The sequence below is a fragment of the Boleophthalmus pectinirostris genome, unplaced genomic scaffold, assembly GCF_026225935.1.
Source record: "Boleophthalmus pectinirostris isolate CB_2022bp ecotype Guang Dong unplaced genomic scaffold, ASM2622593v1 HiC_scaffold_18, whole genome shotgun sequence".
Classification (NCBI taxonomy): domain Eukaryota; kingdom Metazoa; phylum Chordata; class Actinopteri; order Gobiiformes; family Gobiidae; genus Boleophthalmus; species Boleophthalmus pectinirostris.
Window position 1 is genome coordinate 27180195 of NW_026571133.1, and position 19835 is coordinate 27200029.

Below are 19835 nucleotides of genomic sequence, written 5' to 3' on the forward strand. Positions count from 1 at the left end.
AAAAGGTTAGGGACTGCTAATATAATCCAAAACTTCACCCTCTTATAACAAAGTTATTAAGTTGTATTATGGGAGCAGAATGACACAATTGTTCTTTCATTTGGCCAGGTACAAGTTTGTACAAAACACACGCCCAGTCACCTGTAAGTCTGGATCTACCTCTCCTCCACTCCTCGCACTTTTGTTCAGGGCCTGATAACCCTCAAACTCCTGTTGGCACAGAGGAAGGAGTAGTACAAATATGTAAAAATAAATAAATAAATAAATAAAACTGTTCATGTTCTATTCAGTCAATTAGGTTAATTACCAGCTCCTAATTAGCTGAATGTCTCTCCCCATTATAAATACATAAATACAAACAAGAAAAAAATTATGTGATTTGTACAGGTGTCTGTACGTTTTACTTCAGTTAAGGTTTGGCCCTAAGTGTAATCTAATGTAATGTCACTCCCCTCCCCTAAGCACAGGTGGACTGCAGGGAACGCTGCCAAATAGTTTTGGTTTAGAGGGAGGGAGGGGTGTTGGCTGAGGCCGGTGGGTGTAGCACTTTTGTTTTGTTGTGTTACTTAGATAATCACTTCGCGGAACGGTACCTTTTCACTCCCCATCACTGACACACCTTCTGAGCAAATTCAGTTTCTCATGTGCAGGTCTAGCTCACTCGCACAAGGCTGCCACTGCTCCAGCTTCCTGACAGGGACTGGTGCACAGGAAAAGAAACTGAAATCAAAACTCCTCCAAAAGGTCAGTTACACATCATCCTCCTCTTTTTACTTTTTCATTCACTTTTGGCTTTTTCCTGTCTCAAAGAAATTTATATTTTGTTTGTTGTGGTCTGAAATTAGGCAAAAGCTGCATGTGGTGCCCAAACTATTCTAAAGAATGGTAACCTTTGGTAAAGTTTGTGCATCTTTGGTACAAAGTAACAGGGTCTATACAGCAAGAGCTATCTGTTGTTTCTACTGGAAATGTTATAACACACGTGCACGGCCTCCTCCTCCTCCTCCTCCATGTACCAGCCACACAGTGTATAGGGAGAAGGCTGGGGAAGATGCATTTGTTTTTATTGTAAAACTATGCAAAATGTGCACTATGTAACTTTTCAGATGGAAATCTGCCATTTGTGTGTCTCCATTAGGATGTTATGCTTTGCTTAGAATTTTCAAGAGAATGACATTAATCCTATTTAACTTCATGAAGTAGGTGACACTTCATGCAACCAAACCATGTAAGAGGGGAAAGAGGTGAGGCCATTCGTAGTAAGAATGTTTTGAAGGTATTTTTAGGAATATAAATAACTGTAATTGAATAAATAAAAAATAGCTAAGTCATCATGTGCACCTTTTAAGGACTGTAAGGGGGCAAAGAAATCTGAAGTACATAGCTGATACAAGTAAATACACATAGCAAAATTTTTCACAATTTTTACAGCATTGTGACATAGTGGTAAACACTATATCTCACAGTAATTCATACAGGAAGTCTTATAAAGTCCAGGCAAATAATGGTATGGTTTGTCATATGCATCCACTATTATTATAAACATAAAAACCTAAGAACTTCAAGACCCCACTGTATGTGCACACTTCTCCTTGTTTCAGTGAGGGTTAGATGGGGATAAGGCTGAGAAGCACGAGCACCACACCTACAGGCTCCACGCCCCGACAAGAGCCCTATTCTGCCTGTCTCTCTCAGATTATCTCAATTCAACTTGATCTCACTGGTCTTTTGTTATTCACCTTTCTTACGCAGCGTTGTACAAACATAGTTTGCAGCAGATTTCATTCATGTTTACTTAGTTTGATATTATTGAAAAAACACCCCCACACCTCCCCTTTAAGTCAGTGAGGAGCAGCAATTTATAGAAAAAGATACAAAATTGATGCTTTGGGTTATTTCATGGGCATTGTCTTAAAATATTTTTGTGCCTATATTATGTGTGACCTGTTTGAGTCTGGTAAGGTTTACACTTAAGAGGGTTTATGAAACTGATCTAATGTGTTCATTAATGAGGCTGACAGAGTGAATGAGTCCACTCGCCTTCTCCCACCTTACATCATGTGACTGTGTGCGTATGTACAGTACGCATGTGGTCAAATCCTCACACAAATCTGTCAAACAGTGTTGTCTGGTCACTATTGAGTAAAATCCGAGTTACTTTCAGTTTAAAGGGTGAAAAGACCCTGTGATCTCAAGAGCTCATAGCTGCCAGTATGTTAAAGCTATGATGTCGTGTTGAGCCCTGTCCATGAGTAGGGCTGCTGCCTCCCCCGGAGCGGCTGGTGCAGGTTGTGTGTAGAAGGGTGAGCTCGCTGGGTGAGTGAGTGAGTAAGCCGCCCTCACACATGAATAGAGGAGGGAGGAGGCTTGAAGAGGCTGCTGTGGGTGGGAGGCCCAGGCCCTGCCAAAAAAGCTCCTTCTGTGGGCTCTGTGTTTGTTGCGCTCCTCACAAAACGCTGTGTCTTGGCACAAACGACAGAGCGCCAGGCAGCACCAGCCTCTCCGCCAGGTCGACTCGGTGCCACACGCTGGCTTTGGAAAACTTACACTTTCTTACTGCTACCGATGCACCAACGTATCCATCTATATCTATGGATTATTCTGTTGGCTCTATTTTATATTGTCAATCTCTGTATCCTACCAATAATTTTCTTTTTACCATCAAATTAAGCAACTATACCATGTATGAAGATTATTGGAGACCTATGCTCTAAGCAAATGCCACAATAGCTCTTTGTGATCATGTTATGTGAAGTCAGAAACATTTCTGACAAACATATCTGTTTCTCATATACACTGGTTGTTAATCACACTGTATTTTTGCAAATACTCTAATACTGCAATTTAAAAAGTAATAATAATCACAGTAATAATAATAAATTTATAATAAGATTTATTTTTATATATTACCTGCAATTATAAATAAGCCTTCACTTTGTAACCATTAGCAACCGTGCCTTCTTGGCCTAGTGAAGTAACTTGTATGTATTTGTGATTTGTACCACAATTTGACTAACAGGCTTACATACTATAACTAAATGTATATTTATATAAAAAATAGTGCAACATGTTAATATGTAGTGCACTGTCAAATGTCAATCAGCATGAGGGAGTAGATGAAGGCAAGAAGAAAAGAAAAAAAATTGCACGATTTTATAATGTCTGAGAGAAAAGATCTGGGTTGAATAAGTGGGTCCACCCACCTGTGTGTGAGAGGCAGCACAGAGAACACAGGCCCGCCTGGCAGTTTTAGAGACATGAGTGTGTGGGTTCGGCTAGTTGGCCTGCTTATGCTATCTAATCACTGGGAGAGAAAGGAGAGCAGCGAGCCTTGATCCACCCACCTACCCCAGACAAACAGCGGTTAGCCAAATAAGTACTAGATGTGGTTGCCTCCAGCATGGGGCCGCACATGGGGGAGCAGATACAAAGTGACAGAGTCTGCAGGTAACAGACATTCAGGACAATTATGTCTCATTCTGTGCTGGGGAGGAAGAGAGATGTGTCAATCTGCAAGTAAAGAGCAGGTCACGATGGAGGAAAGTGTGTGCCTGTGAGTGGCATTGCAGAACAAGTTGGACATAATGCAGGTTTTCAAGCCAAAGTTAGGGGAGATCATTGACTAGTTTAACTTTAATTAGCCAAATTTGTTTTAACCTGAGGCAATGAACAGATAAATAATGGATTTTTTCATGAAAGTGGCACATTCTCAAATCAGGCAACAAAACATTCATGCAGCAATGCAATTTTAAGCAGAAAGACCTTATTAACACTCCCAATTTGTCATTTTTGGAGATGCTAGTGTGATGCACATTTCCTACCTGTGATACCTGAGTGGGCGGGTGTGATGGGGATAAGGACGGGCGGATGGCTGTGTCCTGATCATGTATTTGTGCGTGTGGCTGAAACACTGCACGTGTGTGTCCGTATGTAGTGTGCTTCATGACAGGCATCTGTCTCCCCTGCCCTGCAGCCTGACTGCTTTTAATTAGGAGGTGCCAGAGCGCCGCAGGCTCTGCTCCGACACACACACACACACATACATACACACACACACGACCTGAGGGCAGACACAGGCTGTCCCACCAAGGCTGGCCTCTCCTCGTTATCACCACCAGGAGGTGTCCTCAATCACCCACGACCCTCCACGCTAAAGCTCACACCAGACTGACCAGACCCATCCAGGCCCAACACACACAAGCTCTGAGTGGACACGCAGGTCTTAGGGGCTCATGCTAGCTTGGCCAAGCAAGACTAATCCACCCACTTTTCCTGTTCTATACAAAGACAATGTCTGGGATCTTGTCTTATTTCCCTAGTTCTAATAAGCATGAATAACAGGTGGGCTACTCAGATAAATACATGGTCTGTTCATATAAAAATAACATGTCTGCTTACAAAAAACAAGTATCACACATAGGAAGAAGAACAGTACAAAGTAGCACAAACAATAGGCAAAGCACTGATATTTAGAGCTGAGGCAAAATGTACATATTTTAGTCTGAATGAAAAGTAGATATTTGTGAAGAAATGTCTTTCCTATTAGAGGGATGCTAGCAGAGCCGTGATTTGTTCAGAAAAACTTGTTCGGACAAATGATTAGTTATGAGCAGGGCCTTGGAGCCGGCATTCTAACAGTGGCTAAGCTTAGGTAGTAGAGTGGTCGTCTTACCACCCAGAAGGCTGCGCCATTGGACCTTGGTGAATGTGGTCTTTGATGGTAGGATATCGGAAGCCATGTCCATCAGTACGCCCCGCGCACGCTCTGGCAACAGTGAGTGTGGGACGTGTACAATGCAACATAAAGGAAATAAGTTATAGGTATAGGCCTAATTGAAAATATTCCATGATAAGTATTCTATCACTTTACTACCAAACAAATGCCCCAAATTACATGAAATATCATATTGTTTAAAATGGACTAGGAAAGGACTGTAACCCCCTGCATCACACACAGAAATATTAACATAAAGAGAACAAAGTACAGGCGTATACTGAAGTAGCTTTCTGAACAGGTCCAATAGCTATGGATAGAAAATGTAGAGCTCTAACATACCAGCAGTAGTGTACAGGTTTGGCCTTGGACAGGAGAAGACCTGGGAGGAGGCTTACGGTAGTCAGATCAGTACCTCTCTTTCCTGTCAGATGCATCTCTCACAACAGCCCCACCTGCTGAAAAGTACAATAGCTATAAAACCTAATTCACTAAAGGAGGACCCTATCAGTTACATTCAAAACTGTTTATGATTGTTTCATTTATTCATAATATAACTAAAAACTGTCAAAAATATATTGGTTTTCATAAATGTTCAGCAGGGTAAAGGATACAGGATAAAAAAATGTTTTTTTTGTTTTTTTTTTGCAATGTGTTTTAAGTATTTGTATCCGCTGCTGTGCAAAATAGTTTGAAAAGCAAATATATAACATGTGAAGTGTGCTTTAACAGTGGGCAGAGCATTTACAGCCTTTAAATCAAATCCTTTTTTACCAAGAATGCCATCGTACTAACAAGAGGTTTAAATTAACTGACTGAATGATTGAATGCAGCAAGAAACATTTCTAAATTAAACAGCCTATATGTGAAAGGAATCGTGCACATGAACGAGCACAGCATAGTGACAGTTGGGTTGCTGAATCAGAAAGCTTCAGTACAAATGTCTTGATCTCAAGGCTAACACTGGAGCAATGTAAGATTTTTTTTTATGTTTGACTTTAATGCCTTTGAAAAAAAAAAAAAAAAAAAGAATTGAGAGACAGCGGCAGTTTGCAGCAGCTGCCATTGTTATGTTTCTTTATATAGTGGAAATGCTTTATTCTTTCATCCTGTCTTCTGTCCAAAACAACTGCTAATAAACTCAACATCCTTGATACAGTGTTTCTAAAACTTATACTGTCTCCTATCTATCTAAGTGATCTAGGGACAACACTGACTACTGTGGACCAGGACTGAACGTGGACCAGTTAATTTGCTGTAACAATTTTAGGTGGCATATGACAGGTTTATTAATGATAATTTTGTTTAGTGGGATTGTAAGGGTGGAAAATATTTATCATACTTTTACACCAGTCAAGTGACAGCTAGTGAAGAAATGTTGAAAAATAAGAGTTGAAAATGACTGTAATTAGTGCAGTCTTATTAAAAGGAATGGCTCTAAGTCATCAACACAAAAATCCATCCAATGTAGAGCAATTTGATGTGCAAGGAACAGACTTTTCTGACAATATAAATATTAATTTAACAACAAAAGTGTGTTCTCATACATTTTATTTATAACTATAGCAAAACTATTGCGTAAATTAAACAAGCTTTAGACCTTGTACAGTATAGTTGCTAGGTAATAGTAACAGAATTACCACTCTGTAAGTCACATTTGCTTACTGTGTATTACCACGAAAGAAAAACAAAAGCTTCAACAAAATTGTCAAGCAAGGGTAGACTAAGTAAGCTCTTAAATATAATTATGTTAAGAACATTTTAGTGAAATACTAATAGTCTAACCTGTCACATGCACTTAGAATAAAGAAAATGTGGCATAAATCAAAATCAAATTTGAACCATTATAAGAGGCTTAGTTCCTTCCTCACTGCCCAGTGACATGTGGTCCTATACTACTCCTCACAGATCAGGTCCTTATAGGCCGTGTTATGTACGTACTGTTTCTATCTTTGCCATGCATGCTGGGTACACCAAAGTCGTCGTGATATCAACTTGATCTAATGACTGTTCACACCCCAACCCCCTCTACAGCTCCAATCTGGTGGCCTCGCACGCGGAGCACTCAGGGCCCAGCAGGTGTCGGTAAACAGGTACTAGCACATGCCAACCAGAGAGACAGACTGACAGAGGGACAGACAGCAAAAACAGATGACTCGTATTCAGCGCAGGGCTTCATGTGCAGCTCCTCTGGGTGACTGACTAAAATGTGCACTTATGATGGAAAGAGGACAGGGAAAAAGAAAAGAAGAATAGTTAATAGTTAACAATTAAATTACATTAATCATATTGATAAACGTAATGCTTTGTTATAGAGCTGGGTGATAAGGCAGAATTATTATTATTTTTTTCTATTCCCTGATTTCCTTGATTGGTCTTGATTTTTTTTGTATTTACTTTTTTCAAATAAAAATAAAATGGCTTTCGATATTAATTTCCCTGAAGTAATTCAGGTTTTTTTAGTGGCAGGATTGGCTGTAGACCTCTTGATTAAAAAGGCCCAAGTTAATTATAGGCTATTAGAATAGATTTTTACTATTAGTATTTTATATAGGTGGGATGAGACAGAATTCCCACATGATGAAACAAGACACGAGACTAGGTCCACAAGACAAGATGAGATTATGATATAATTTTATTAAATATATTTAGTGATTCAATTCACAATTTTGGCCCTTAAAATTTTTTAAATGTATTTTATTGAATTCTTTAGCAGTTGTTGTAACAGTGTTTTTTGGAGCTACAGCTTCTGAAAGTCACCATAATTTTTTATCTAATCCAAATGCACTCATATGGGGAAAAAGAAATCTCACAAGATTTTTTTTTTCATGTGTGCACGATCTTGTGGCAATTTGATCTCGCGAGATCTTGAGGCACGTGATCTTCTATTTTGCAGTTGTATACACAGATCGTTGTTCTTGATCCAGCTTTACTCTCTTTCCCTTTCCCCTTTTCTCTTTCTTTTTGTCTCAATAGACCTACAGAACAGTGGGTTGGGATGGGGAGTATGTGCTGTAAGTAAGACACATTAGTTATTGCTTTAAACCTTGATATGGTAAATTACCAAAAATACATATATTAAAAGTCTGCCATAGCAAACCAAGTATGATATTTTATGTTTAACTCTGTTTAAAAAAAATAGGATGTACAGGTACCACTTTCAGCAAGTTGCTATGGCTGCAGTGACGTGTTTAGCATAGATGGACCACGGTACAGTATAGCAAGTGTTGTTTTCTGGCCGTCTGGCTGAGCTGTGAGCAGTTAGTGGCTGACCCTGTTTATATATACGGGATGCCAAAATGAGCTGGCTCGGCCTCTCACCCTGCACAAAACAGTGTAAACCACGAGGGCTCGGGCTGCGGTCAACTTTGGTCCCTGTTTTCCCCTGAGAGAAGTGGGCATAGCCGTCTGCCTTAAGCTCTGATGTCCACTTGTTTGTGTAAGTTAGCTGCTTGCTGCGTAAAGCTGCGATTGTCAGGTTACATTTATATATACACACAAATATTTTGGTTCAGATTGGAAGGTCTGCTAACCACTAGGCAAACAATGGTTGTCTGAGTGTACTACCTTTATGAATGAACGTATGTGCAGGTTTGAATCTGTGATTTTTAACTTGATATGTTAAGGACAATATCATGTCAACCTCTCTCTGACTCAGTGCACCCAAAGATTTTGATTACCATGCAGACTTATCAGAAGAAAGACTTCCTGTTGTGGGCACCTCATTTAAATAAGGGTGTGGTTTATTGATGTCATGCAGGAAGTTTTCACCCGGATGAGATGTACATTTGGTCTGAAAATGTGACTCACTTTATTCTTTCAGTCTCACTCCTTCTAGGCCACAAACAAACTCAGTTACTGTGTAGATTTCTCATATAAATGAATTAAATAATAATAGCATCAACCGTTCCCTTACTTATAACTTAAAACTTCATCAAGGTTTTCTTGATCTCTCTGACACAACTGTCTATATGATTTCTAGTTTTAATATTGCAATATTGAGAGGCATCTTCGTACTTTTGAAATTTAACTATTTATTATAACAATAATGACAACTACAGCAGTAACAACCAGTGCCTCTATAACTTTCACCCACAAAGAGGTTTGTATAGGTAACGGGGAATATTTATGTGTCTGCCATATAAACAATACAATTAACCACTGCAATCACCCTTGACTTCCAAGAGGTTTGGAAAGATATGCTGGCACTGAAACTAAATGTGGTAAATTTGTTAGAACTTCACTGCGACATAATAAACACACTTTAAAGTTTCAGTACCTGCTAAAAGTCAATGATAAATATAAAAGTTTCTTAGCTTTGTGCATCTCATCTTTGGGTAGTGGAAGAGCACAAAATAGCCTTACCAACTTTTCTCTCCCATTTCCATTTTTACCCTCTCTCTGTCTCCCCAAACAACCCCTTGGAGTTTCTTTCTCCCCATTCCCTTTATACCCAAAAAATCCACCAGAACACAACTAAAAATTCATTTTGTCTGACCCAAATCAGAGGGTGTCTGCGCCATGGGCTTATTACACAGTGCGCTTAAACTTGTGTTGTGGAGGAGGATGGGGTATTATTATCTTTGAGCTACCCACCCTGCTATAAAAACTAGTGGTGCGACATCTCCCCAGCGCAGAGCTGCTGCTGCCCTCCCTCCCTTCTTCCTCTCACTCACTCGCGGCTCGTGCCTCATGAGCCACACACAACAAGGAGCGCTCAGTCGAAACTCTACAACCCTGAGACAGACCAAAACAAGCGGAGCCACCTGCCTCCTGGATACCCCCCTCCAGGCTCTACCTTCTGCTTTTTATGAATGGGGCATAGCTGAGTCCAGTGTGAGGAGCTTGTGAATGGAGTGGCCATCCGCCGGCACTGACTGACAGACAAAGACAGAATCAGCTGGGTTTCAATTAGACAAGGAAATGGTGAGAGGTCAAACGGGGAGCAGCGGAGAAGCCTCCTAGAGGACTGGACTTACAGAGACACGTGAGGGGAATCAGCAAAGTCAAGGTGAGGTGAGCGCAGCCTGTTGAAAGCTGTGGAATGCTGGGCAAAACGTATCAAGACATGTGTGGATGAAATTTGAATGCCAGAGTTTGGGAGTGCGTACAACGGTGTGTGGGTCACGAACTTGAAATTTGGAATTTTTCAGTTACTCATGCACATTCAGACACTGAAAATCTAGTTCTAAAAGTTAGAAACTTTGTCTAATAATGTACTCTTGTTTTAGCAGCAAATTGTCAGTGTGAGAAATGAGACTGATAAAAATCTAAGTAAATACATGTGAAGAATATATATTGTATTTAAAACTATTCCAATAAATATTAACAATGTTCTAAGATTGCTAAATCCTCAACAAAATTGTACAGTGTAAAGTTTTAAGTATAAATAAGTATATCAAGAGTGTAGTCAAGTATATTATAATACATGGAAAAGAACTTCATCACTGTTAGACTGTATTTATGAGAGTGGCCTCAATAATAAAAACATGTTTGGGATTTCAGCTCAAGCTCTAAATGATTACTTACTGCTGGTGTGTTATCATTCAGCTTATAGACATTTTACCTCATGTTGTTACCAAATTTCCAGAAGCAGTCTGTTTTCATCAGGAAACATGTTGTGTTTTTCAGGTGTAATTACACATGTGCTAAAATCAAAATATCAGTCATTAAGTGAAGTCAAAATATTTTTCTCAATGCAATAATTTACATAAATTATCTCTGTATGTAAAACATAAATTAAGGACAAGGATAATAAGGCATACTCCACACACCTACTCATCTGCGTTAACTGTATACTCAAATATTTGTGTTAATGTAATTTGTGATATTTAAAAGTATTTGTATATTTGTGATTGCACAAATATAAAAAAACACATTTTTGCTGTATTTTGAAGCTTGATTCGGTGAGTAAAAAAAGTTAAATTTGAATCTATGGATACTGCGTTTACTATTGTGATAGAATCACAGTGAGAAAAAAAACTACTATGTTATAGAAAAATACTGTATTTAAGACTAATGTAGTAGTAAAGTTAAAACTTTTGTTTACTTTGTAGGGAGAGAGATAATGATGTGTAGCTATGGGCCGCCCTGGAGGCTCCAGAGATGATACTTTAAAAGGCCTCGCAGGTAAATTGGCCCCAGTTCTCTGAGGGCATGGGGTCCTAGATACTAATAGTAATTAGTACAAATGTGCATTTTTAGAAATGAGAAAGTAAATAGAATTAAATACAATAGAATGATTAAGTTCCCCCTTAAAACAGGGTTTGAATGAGAGAAAATGATTACTGTTGCAAATGAAAAAATATTTGACTTTTAATTTTCAGGACTCAACATTTTTGGACACCTGATAACACAGACACGTACATTTTTACTAAAGGCATTCAGTGTCACTTTTGAGATGACGAGCAAATCTCAGTACGCAACAACATTCTGCAGAAACTGTGCAGTTAAATGCTGCAATTTAGCCATGACATTGCACTATGATTATTATAGAGATTGATATACTCTGCCTTTACTCCACTAATTGACAGCAATTAAATTTAACTTTGGCTATTAGTCCTATATGACCCAGACAGTTGTTCTCAATGTAAGAAAATAATTTAAAGAAAGTAAGCTCAGCACACAGTTGCACTGTTCCATAGCAGATAATGGACTAGTGCACACGGCCTCAAATGAATGTCTCCTCCTAATAAGGGTCTGAATCTTGCCTGTCAATACTCTAAATTATTGGCCATGCAATTGTGGGCGTGTGACAGCTGTTTAGCAGGTGTTTGCAATGGGCAGTGGGTGACAGGGCCAAACTTTGGCGGATGGTGATTTAGCATGTGGGTCAGGTGCATGCGGTGCTCTGACAGGGATAAACTAGCTTTAGCTGTTACGGCTTACAGGCCAAATGAGTGTCTGTCTCTGACAAGGGCTGAGATGGACATTAGCTACTGATTTGTGGCCTGAGCGGTCAAGGCTGGGGACGAGGTAGCCCTGCACTTGGGGCATAATGATCTAGCTGCAAAGGGAGGAGTGCACCTCAATTATTAGGGAGAGGAGCAGGGCGCTGCTGCCCGCCTGTGGCTCTGACCCCAAATCTAGTTCCTGGGCAAAAGAGGACACTGAATAGAGGTGACACATAATTTGGGGTGGGAGTGCTGAGTTGAAAGTGTTGCTGACTAAGTGCTGCATGAGAGAAGACAGAGCCAGAGCAGGCGATGAGGCAGACCATTGTTACTAGTCACTTTCATATCTGAGCTTGTACACATGCAGGTCATACCTTTACAGAAGAGGAATAACTTTTATCTAACATTCAAATGACAGTCAGTTCAATTCAATGAAAAAATATTATAAAGAGAAGCTGGTCATGGCCTGTCTAACAACACCCCGCCCTGACTGAGGGTTGGGTAGGTGGGTGTGTAAATAGTTAAGTGTTGTTTGGCTGACGAAATGTCGCTCCAGGTCCTTGTGGTGGGAATGCCGTGCCCTCCTCCTCCCTCCCTGTCTATGTGGCACATCCTTCTTAGATCCTCTCCATGCTGTAATTAAGGGGCAGGCCGCTGTAAGAGCTCATAGTGGTGAGCAAATAGCGGGAACCAGGATAGAGGGGGTGTGGTCCTGCTGGGCCACTGGTCTAGCAAACAGCAATGGCAGCACGTGTCCGGCCCTACTTTATAGAGTGGGTGGGATGACAGCGGGTTAGTGGGTCCTACCAGACCTCATACACTCTTTCTTATCCCCTGTTGTTCCAAGATTGGCGCTACTGTTTGTCTTGGCAGCTTCTTATAGGGAGGGGCCCCTGCGCTGATGTTTGTGCAACCTGTTCGGGAAGTTTTAGGGCCATCTGATCTCTGACTGAAGATTCTCCCACCTTCGTCAGTGCAGTTTATGGCTGTGGTGTGAGATATTAAGAGTGCCTATTTTTTGTGGAAGACCTGTTGGGTTTTGTGAAGAGTCTGTCTCCAAATTCTATTACATACTAAGAAATTTAGATGGTCAAGATACAATTTAAAACATATGCAGCAACAGTCTAAGGTTTAATCACTATTTATTAGCTTCCATTGTCCCTATCACTTCAAAACAAAGTTTGGTCTTCAGCCTGTAGGCTCCCACTGCCTCATGTAAAGATATCTTAATTATGTCCATTCTGCATCAATGGCATGAACATAGCAACCGTTACCTAGCAACAGAGCAGACAAGAATAAACTACATGTAAGATTGGTATCTGAGATGTATACCTGCAGGTGAACTAAAGGATTTTCTAGATTCTTGTATTTTTCATATATATATTTTTATGGAATCCATTTTAGTGTAAAAGCTCTTTGGGTGTATGAGTCTGTGAGCAGCTGTGTGGTTTCTTACCCTGGCCCATTTCGAGTCAACAATGCAGCTTGTGGCCAGTGGGACCGGCTTCAAAGTATTTATCTACACATGCCTTCGGTGACCACCAAGTGTGGACTGCGAATTGGGAGCTCTATTCATAGATGCGAATGAATGAGCACTTTGCCAAAGGAGGTTTTATCGCCGTAAACAACAGTACAGTGAATCAACAGGTAGCAGTCCAGCTATGGAAGTGAGAGAAGACAGAAAAGTCGAATTTGTAAAATAACAGTTCATATGAAGTCTTTATAATAAGGGAAAACTGTGTTCTAAGCATTTTCACAGGATGCAAATTCTTGCATTGGTACAGTCTGACCTGCTTTAGTTTTCTTGCCACTTGACACACTACATGGTTCACACATCACTGTATTGGAGCTCTAAAAAAGTACAAACAAAAACAATAATAATTTTCTACTACCAATATAAATATATATAAAATATATTATTTAAGCTTATATAGTATTCATAAAATCTATGTACCTATAAAAATAACCTATTCTCCCGAATATATGCATTTCACCACTGTCACAAACTATATTATTAAATTAGTTGCTGCCCTACACGCCAGAGGTGTAAAGGACAGTGAGTAAGTATTAAACTATACTGTGTTCAGTATTTTAATTTACAGCCTGTGTTCTCATCACCTCGATAACAATTGCAACACTTTCCTACAAGCAAAGTGCTTGCACATTGGAGAATAAATATTAGCCCAAGCGATGTTTGCTCAGGCATGCTGTATTTACCACTTGTTGCCTTTACTGCACAGATGGCACACCAACAAGCAAGCCCACAGTATATTTTAATAAAGCCAAACTGTCACTCATTGTGGTAGAACTATTGCAGTTAAGAAATATCAATGAACAAAAAAGTGAATTAGTGCTGAGATATCCAGCTGTTATGTTACTCCTCACCAATTTGGGTGCAACTATTTTACAACATATTTTAAAACCCATTTTAGCCTATTTTCAATCATAGCTTAAATATGATGTGACAATTTATCGGAACGTAACAGGAAACCAAGGCCATGCTGAAATGTTCCCTTTATGAGAAAATAGCTGTTCTTAATTTAAAATTATGAATATACCGAAAGGCGGTAGACGATTATTTCTATTGAAATGGTTTTGGAGAATAGCAAATTCAATTAATACACACAATTAATAACTTAGTTTACATAACTGACATAAGCAATGTCAGATTTTGACAATATATTGTAATATTATGACACATAATAATATGTAAGCTATAATAGGCTATAGTTTAATGCACATTTAGTGATATGTGTGCCATTGGTATGACGTTGTGCTATTGCCCTCATAGATGTTGTTTTTACTAAGTTATTCTCATGTTTCTATCCAGTAACCCAACCATACTGACCAAGCCATGGTGCATCACAGAGAGGAAGACTTGATTGGGATCCCTTTCCCGAATCACAGCACTGATGTCCTGTGCAGCCTGAATGAGCAGCGGAGGGACGGGCTGCTGTGTGACGTGGTCCTCATCGTACAGGACCAGGAATACCGCACCCATCGCTCCGTCCTGGCAGCCTGCAGTCAGTACTTCAAGAAACTCTTCACCGTGGCAACTACAGATGGCGTAGAGCCGAACCATGCCGCGGCTGTATATGAAATCGATTTTGTGGCCCCAGATTCCCTCACTGCCATCCTGGACTTTGCCTACACCTCCACCCTGACTATCACAGCCTCCAATGTCAAAGAGATCCTCAATGCAGCGCAGATGCTGGAGATCCCATGCATCATCAATGTGTGCTTGGAGATCATGGACAGTGGAGGTGGTGGAGTAAGAGAGGAGGAAGAGGAGGAGGATGAAGAGGAGGCAGAGGAAGATGAAGAGGAGGATGAGGAGGAGGAAGAGGAGGACATAGGCTCGAGGAAAGATGAGCAGGATGAAGATGACGACGTGAGTGACCGGTCTGTGAGGTCATCAGAGAGCCGGGGGGAGCAGACACCATCGGGAACAGGCTCCTCGCCCCCTCCCACCACCTCCTCCTCATCCTACCAGCCAAACCTACAGTCACCTACTTCTCAGTCTCCAGACAACATCACAGGCAAACAGGTATAGCTTGATAGCTTGAATATACAGTATTTGAATCAAACTGAAGAAAAATATGACAGCATTAAATTTTCTATATAATTAGCACAATACTCTACACTGTAGAGCATTAGACACATAAGAGAAGCAGCTTTATCGAATTACGGGTTAGAGTGTACTAGACTACCCATAAACGACTCAATACTAAAACTAGTATTGAAACTAGATAGTAGTATACTGAAAAACAAATATTGATACTGAGAAAAAAAACAAAACATAAACAAGACAGAACTGATTAGTTTCTGAATCGTTTTAGAATGGTCTTGATTAATATCAGAACTAGAACATAGTTATATTTATGACATAATTTTATGATATTGCATTGAAAATCATTCTGTGTGTTTTCTTATTATAATTGTGTTATTGAAATTGAGCATTTTCCTTAGAATAAAACTTTTTTGTATCGTGAGAACACTAGTGCAGATTCTAACCATCAGCTTTTCTCAATAATTAAGCTACACTCCTTAAAGGTTTGGTATAATAATATAAAAAAAAAAAAAAAAAAAAAAAAAAAGAAACTTTTTTGCATCCTAACTTCGAGCAATATATTTTTTGTATATTGTATAGCAGGATTTTTTCCATTCAAAATTAGTCAGATTTTGAATGGATTACTTAATAGGAATAGTAAATAGTAGCACAGAGAAAAAAACACATAAACATATAAAAAACACTGTTGTTTCTTTTAAGATAAATTAACATTTTGGTAATAAAAACATACCAATTCTTTCTCCGGTTATTTGATTTTAGGAGAGTCTAGAAAGCCGCACGTTGAAAGATTTCTCCATTGAATCTCTGCTTCAGGAGGGGCTGTACCCTCGCATGCCCACACTGGACAGGAGGCCTCATCTCTCTCCTCTGCTGCCTGGCTTCTACCCTTCTGTCTGGGCTGCAGACTTCCCTGGCTTCTCACAACAATTCCTTGACCCCAATCACCATCCTCACTCAGGACCGTCCCCTCAGAGCCGACTGCCAAGCACCTATCCCACTTCTGCCTCCCATGACAGCACCCACCCTCTAGACCTAGCTGTCAAACGAGAGGTTATCAAAGAGGAGATGAAAGAGGATGTCCCGCCCACAGTGCTGCATGGTGACTACATGAAAGAATTTGCTGGCCTTGGTAACAATGCCAGTCCAGGTTCAGTGGCTGCAGATGGGCATTCTTTAGGTCAAATTAAGGATGAGGCAGACTTTCGATCATACCTGAACTTTTTGAGCTCTGCATCCCACCTGGGGGCGCTGTTTCCCCCTTGGCAGCTGGAGGAGGAGAGGAAGATGAAGCCCAAAGCTTCACAACAGTGTCCCATCTGCAACAAGGTCATCCAAGGAGCAGGGAAACTGCCCCGGCATATGAGGACACACACAGGAGAGAAACCCTACATGTGCACTATCTGTGAAGTCCGCTTCACCAGGTACTGAACCACTCACCCTCCATGTTTCTGTAGTGCTCACACATAGTATGCACCTACTCTCAAAGATCAGAGTTAATGGAAAAACACCCCACATTCTATTCTTCTAATCTTCTAATCTTTATCTACATGTCACAGAGCAGGTGGAAAGCCCCTCACTTGGTTTCATTAGCTCTTTATCATCAACATCCTGTTTCTTTAGCTCGGTGTTGCTTGCCTTTTGAGGAGACACAACTGACTCAGTACTCCATATTGATTTTGAGTTTGTTTTTTTTCTGAACAAGACAGCAACTGTTTTGACATATTCATATTTCTTGATATAATTTCAGACATATTTCATCAACCATAAAATTTTCTTGTATGAAGCTGAATGCAGACTATCATATGTTTTCATTTAAAAGTGTATATATTTCTCATAACTTTATATTTCTTGTTTTGCAGACAAGACAAATTAAAGATCCATATGAGGAAGCACACAGGTGAACGTCCGTACATCTGCCTCCACTGTAACTCAAAGTTTGTCCACAACTATGACCTGAAGAACCACTTACGCATACACACGGGAGTCCGGCCATACCAGTGTGAACACTGTTACAAAAGCTTCACTCGCTCAGATCACCTGCACCGACACATTAAGAGGCAAAGTTGCCGTGTGTCCCGCCCCAGACGGGGACGCAAGCCAGCTGCCTGGAGGTCCACAACACCCAGCAACTTCCTGTGCCCACCCACAAACCCCATCAACCGCTTTGAGGAGAACAGTTTAAGCTCTGCATACCAAGCAGTCAAGACTCATGGACTGGGGGAGATGCTTGGTCTGGGGATAAGGGGTCTGGGTTTGAAAGGATCTGACCAAGAGGCCCGGGACCATGTGAGAGCAGAGGGCAAAGCAATGAGCCCAGAGGAGCACGAGTCCAGAGTGGGCCATCAGAATGGCATGTTTGCCTTCACCATTTCTGGAGAAGACATGCTTCCTCATTCTCAATTCTACAGTGCACCCACTGACCCCTGGGCCATGGGCCTGGAGCGGGCACCTCCCATTTCTGAGCCTGCCAAGTGAAAATGTAAATCTGCTCTCTGACGCTGAAGCACCTTTTAAAAGTAATGATAACCAAGAACATTTGAAAACATACTGCCAAAACATCAGTTACATATTTTAATGAAAAAAACAAACAAACAAAGATGTCATGTTTGTTCACACCAATAATTGCTTTTGAGCTACATCAAGCCAGTCAAAATGTGGTATAATTATTATAGAATGTTAAGACTTGGAGACAAATGCCAAAAAAGTGCTGGGAGAGACGTTCCAATGAAAATATCATAACTTTAAACATTGAATGTAAACATGCTAAGCTCCATTTAATAGAATTCTGAAAGCCCAACATACGATTGATTTGACAAGAAGTCAGCTCAATCTGACTTCTTGTCAGATCAGTCTATCGTAATGTGTCATAGAACTTAATCAGCCTATCCTGTTTTCAAATCTTCATCTGCACTATTGTACATAGATCGCATTGTTCATGTGAAACATGGCTCTTTCAAGATTGAAAATTCCATCCAAAGATGTGTACTACTTCAAAGACTTGAACAAGATTTGTTTTATTGTTTATGATAACTATGTGTGTTTTACGGAGATGTATAATTCTGATTAAATCAACAATCGCTTTAGCTGTATAAGCTTGTGTTTACTGCAAGATCAAGCTGAATTTTTCATATGCTTTTCAGTAATGATTCATGTACAAAGCAGTTTGGAATTATCTGAATTGAAATGGGAAAATATTTTCTTGCTATTTATGCATATTTAAATGAATGAGCCTTGGCTATATTTTGCAAATCTGTTTTATAAAGACACTAAATGTTCAACTTTGCTTTGTGTGATGTGTAAGTGTTTTTATTTAAACTCCATCTTGGGTTATATCACATAACACAACAAACTATAAATATCGAAATGCCAGTACAGGGCAGTCTAAGATAACAGTAGAATTTATACAATTATTTTTTAAGACTGTACCTAATTCTGAACCATGAGTGAGGAACACAGTTCAGTTTAAAGCATAACATTTGCCCACTAAGCCTCCTCTTTCATTCTAATGTACCATGGTAGAGACAGAGTCCAGTCGTTGGTTCTAATCCAGTGATGTGCCTTAATGAACAAAGCATGTGTTCTCATCAATTCATCTGTTCAACTTTTACACAAATTGCTGCAATACAATACACTACAAGGTTCAAAGGATGTCTCTCTATAAAAAATAAAACTCTGGTATCAGTCACATTTACAAGTTATCAATATAACTTGAATCCTTATCATAAAAAGGGCTAGGTACAAAAAAATAAATGTATAAAGACAGAACTGAAAATATGAGTGTAAACTAACAATTGTACAATTAACTAATTACAAACAAGTAAGAATTAACAATTATTATTATTATTTACAATCATTTACAATGATTGTAAATACAATATTTTACAATAAACATACTACAACAAAGGTCAGCTAAAACAGCTAAAAAAGCAAAGGTCTATACTATAGGGCAAGTAGGTTTTGTATCTTTTTGGATGAAGCTTCTTTGATTGCTTGCTTTTCTGGTTCTTGTTTTGTTTTTTGTTTTTTAGATAAAACCCACTGAAGTACTCGGCTTTCAAAGTGATGTTATTTTGAAGTTTACACACTGCATACACTTAACATGAAGCATGTGTTGCTCCATCCTGATCTCTAGTGGACATAAGAAGTACTACTTCATTTTAAATGCTGATGCTGTTTTATGTCTTAAACACCCTGCAAATAAAGGGGTTGACACAAATAGTCTAAACACTTTATTCTAGTATTTACTTTGCTACTGAACGTTTTCATCCTTAAAATAGTGTCTTATTTTTCCAGAGTACCTCCAGGGGGCACTAAAGATTTAAGTTATAGGTCCAGAGCATGTCTCATTGTATTACATATTACAAATAGGCAAAAGTACATTAAATGATCTCGTCTTTGCATAATTTAAGACAACCATACTTGAGGGCTGAATAACCAATAATTTCTAGACACTGTACATTTCACTGCAGTTTTGATTACTTCTAATACAAGAGCAGTCTACCAGCTGCATCTAGAGCCTCTATTTGAATAGCAAAGAGTTAAGGACTAAAATAAAGTTTGATTTTTTCATTATTATTCAACAGCGAATGCTTGTTAAAAAACAAGGACACGTATAAGTGTATAACAATGAAGTGATTTGCTAATCAAATTATCTGAT

At 39.5% G+C, this 19835-nt stretch overlaps 1 protein-coding gene across 3 annotated transcripts; it reads left to right on the plus strand.

Annotated features, from left to right (window-relative positions):
- The first annotated feature begins 683 nt into the window (after positions 1-683).
- Positions 684-18461, plus strand: LOC110160454 (zinc finger and BTB domain-containing protein 7C). Of its 3 annotated transcripts, none has more exons than XM_055153648.1 (4): positions 684-744; positions 14438-15154; positions 15938-16599; positions 17038-18461. In XM_055153648.1, the coding sequence occupies exons 2-4, from the start codon at positions 14462-14464 to the stop codon at positions 17651-17653; spliced, it is 1971 nt and encodes a 656-aa protein (XP_055009623.1). In that variant the 5' UTR covers positions 684-744; positions 14438-14461; the 3' UTR covers positions 17654-18461. The 3 variants fall into 3 exon arrangements, with proteins under 3 accessions (XP_055009623.1, XP_055009624.1, XP_055009622.1); XM_055153649.1 differs by lacking the exon at positions 684-744 and adding an exon at positions 7620-7728; XM_055153647.1 differs by lacking the exon at positions 684-744 and adding an exon at positions 9126-9725.
- The last annotated feature ends 1374 nt before the right edge of the window (positions 18462-19835 follow it).

What these genes read in the sequence shown, in the direction of transcription:
- LOC110160454 (XM_055153648.1), top strand. Translation starts at nt 14,462, where the DNA reads ATGGTGCATCACAGAGAGGAAGACTTGATTGGGATCCCTTTCCCGAAT. An exon ending in ACAACATCACAGGCAAACAG is followed by an intron (nt 15,155 to 15,937) that starts GTATAGCTTGAT and finishes ATTTGATTTTAG; the next exon opens with GAGAGTCTAGAAAGCCGCAC. An exon ending in TGTGAAGTCCGCTTCACCAG is followed by an intron (nt 16,600 to 17,037) that starts GTACTGAACCAC and finishes CTTGTTTTGCAG; the next exon opens with ACAAGACAAATTAAAGATCC.